Raw genomic sequence first — 2,723 nt, 5'->3', positions numbered from 1 at the left:
GATGCAGCTTATCCATACAGCCACAGAAACCTATTGACAGAGCTCTTTACTGGGCATGGTTAATACTGGAAAGATGACATGGAGACAGAAGGTAGTGACGTAGGCAAACCTCAAGGGAAAAACCGAAGGAAACCACTTCCCTCCATGAGTTCCACCGTCTCCCATCTCCAGGCTCGGGTCCCATTTGCCTTCTGTCATTCAAGGATACTTCTCAGGGATCAGTGAGGTAACATGTCCTCTGTCTCAAGGGTGAGAGATGGAAGGAGAAAGCTTCTTAGCTTCCACAAGATACTCCTGCTCAGGATCTTGGGCAGTATCATGACAAGGAGATCTGGATTTACAAAACTTAAATGGAAAAACATGTAGCCCAGCAGTCTGATGAAAAATAGGGTGGTGAAAAGGAGATAGCGAAAAATCCTGAAAAGAGTAAGTAAAAAAACTGTTAAGCAAAGGTTAGGAAACTTGGAACAAAAACAACAAAAAATCATACCTGAGTGCATGTCTGGCTCCTTCTTTATATTCAAATGTCTTCCATGAATTGTTGTCTCCTCTGCTGACAACCCTTTAGAAAGGCAGCTTCTTCCCACATGCTGGCCTGCTGTTTATTCTCTCTCCATCACCATGTTTTCTTTTCTTTGTAGCCTTTATCATTATCTAAAATAATCTTGTTCTCTTAATTCTTGTTTTATGTTTGTTGTGGCAAATTGTTTTCCAAAGTAGTTGCATTAATTTATACCCCACCAGCAAGGTGTTCATTTCTGTCGAAACCACATCCTCTCCAACACTTGATATTGTCAGATTTTTAAAATGTTGCTTGTTAAATGGGTATAAAGTAATATCTCATTATGGTCTCATTTGCATTTCTCTGATGAACAATGATGCTGAACACCTGTTCATAGGTTTATTGGTCTTACGTGTTTCTTCTTGCTCATTTATCTACTAGGTGGTTTGGACTTTTCTTATTGATTTGTAGGAGTTATTTATATATTCTTGTTATCAATCCTTTTCCATTGGGTATATTGTTATATATTCTCCCAACTTTGTAACTTTCACTTGCTCTAAGGTGTTAAAGGATGAAAGTTCTTAATTTTAACGAGGTCTAATTTTTCAATCTTTTCTTTAATTAGAATCAACAGTTTGTATGTCCTGTTTTAAAAAATCATTCCCCACCCCAAGGCCTGAAAGGTACTTATCTTTCTGTTGAAAGTCCATGGTAGTTTAAAAATATGTCTAAAAATTCCTTGTTACTCCTCTCTTTAAGAGATTCCCTTGAGTGTGAACTAGACTTAATGACTCACTTCTGAAGAATGGAATATGGTGGAAGTCACAGTGTGTGTCTTCCTAGACGAAGCCATAAAAGTCATTGCAGCCTCCTTATTCTTCGGAGAAAGCCAGTGATAAGGTCGTGAGGACACTCAGCGGGCCCTACCGAAAGTTCTATGTGGTGAGGAACTGAGACCTCCTGCCAAGCACCAGAATGTGTAAGTTATCTTGGAACTAGAACCTCTAGCTCCAGGCAAACTTTCTGCAGTTTTGGTCAACGTCCTAACCACAACCTCATGATAGACACTGAGCTAGAACCACTTAGCTAAGCAGATCACAGATTCCTGGCCCATAGAAATTGTGAGATAATAAATATTTATTGTTTGAAGCTACTAAGTTTTAGGGTGATTTATTATGCAGCAATACATAAATAATACACATTTTTAAAGATTTTTTTTGACTTTTATGTCTTTAACACATCTGGGTTTGCTTTTTGTATATACTGTATATAGTGATCCAATCGTATTTTTTGCATATAAATAACATTTTCCCCCCTGCTGTTTTTATTGAACAGTTCTTCATATCCCCTCTGACATGCAATCGCTGTCACAAAGTTCTCTATGTGCACTATTTCTGAGCTCTTTGTCCTATTCCACTGGTCAATCATCTTATTCCTGTGCCAATACTACATTATTATAATTATTCCAGCTTCATGTAAGCCCTGATATTTGGAAGGGCATATTTTCCACTTTCTGCTCTGTTCTTTAAAACTGTGCAGGTTATTCTTGACCCTTTACTCTTCTATACTCAGTATATTTAAGAATTATATTATTCAATTCCATAAAAAATCTTCTGGGGAGTTTGGAACTGAATCAAGTAATTAATCATTTGGAGACAATTGGCATTTTTAGGATATAAAATTTTCTATCCATGATTATGTTATTTCTCTTCTTTCATTCCTGTCATCTTTAATATTTCCTCATAAATTTCTAAAAACGTCCCTACAATGGTCTTGATTTTTTCTTTAACTGACGAATTATTTAGGCCTTGTGGTTTTAATATGATTTGCATGAGCACCTCCACTGTTTCCTTTCTGTATTGCTCTAACCCCGCTGTTCTGGGGTGCCTCTGCCCCAGGACAAATTCACTACCCACCTCCACTCATCAGTCAGAAATAGTCTCTTCCCCACCAGTTTTCTCAAGTTTTCCCCTAGGGTTGATCTTGGTGACAGGAGCCAGTATTTATTCCAGTAGAGTGTCTTGGTCGGAATTAGAAGCAAAAGCCCTTGACAAACCTTTTTCCACCACTCTCCCTAAAACTGGATACAATATTTATGAGAAGATTCCTGGGATTGTATTCCCAGGGAAAATCCTGGGAATAGTCTAGATTTCTTGTCTTTTGAGTTAGTGCCCAATATACCAGTGCCCCACGAGATGTTGGAGCAGAACAAGAGGAAAGA

The 2,723-nt window shown here is 38.0% G+C and overlaps 1 protein-coding gene across 1 annotated transcript in view; it reads right to left on the bottom strand.

The window, feature by feature from the left end:
- Nucleotides 1-218: 218 nt before the first annotated feature.
- The window catches only part of TMCO5A (transmembrane and coiled-coil domains 5A), a 17,786-nt gene continuing 15,281 nt past the window's right edge, over nucleotides 219-2,723 (bottom strand). Inside the window, exon 11 of the mRNA XM_012649241.1 lies at nucleotides 219-417. Within this exon, the coding sequence (XP_012504695.1) occupies nucleotides 219-417 (199 nt within the window). The remainder of the gene's footprint in view (nucleotides 418-2,723) is intronic.

Source organism: Propithecus coquereli, unplaced genomic scaffold (assembly GCF_000956105.1).
Source record: "Propithecus coquereli isolate 6110/MARCELLA unplaced genomic scaffold, Pcoq_1.0 Scaffold3, whole genome shotgun sequence".
Lineage (NCBI taxonomy): Eukaryota > Metazoa > Chordata > Mammalia > Primates > Indriidae > Propithecus > Propithecus coquereli.
The sequence above is the reverse complement of the archived record's forward strand: the minus strand, read 5'-3'. Positions and strand labels throughout refer to the sequence as shown.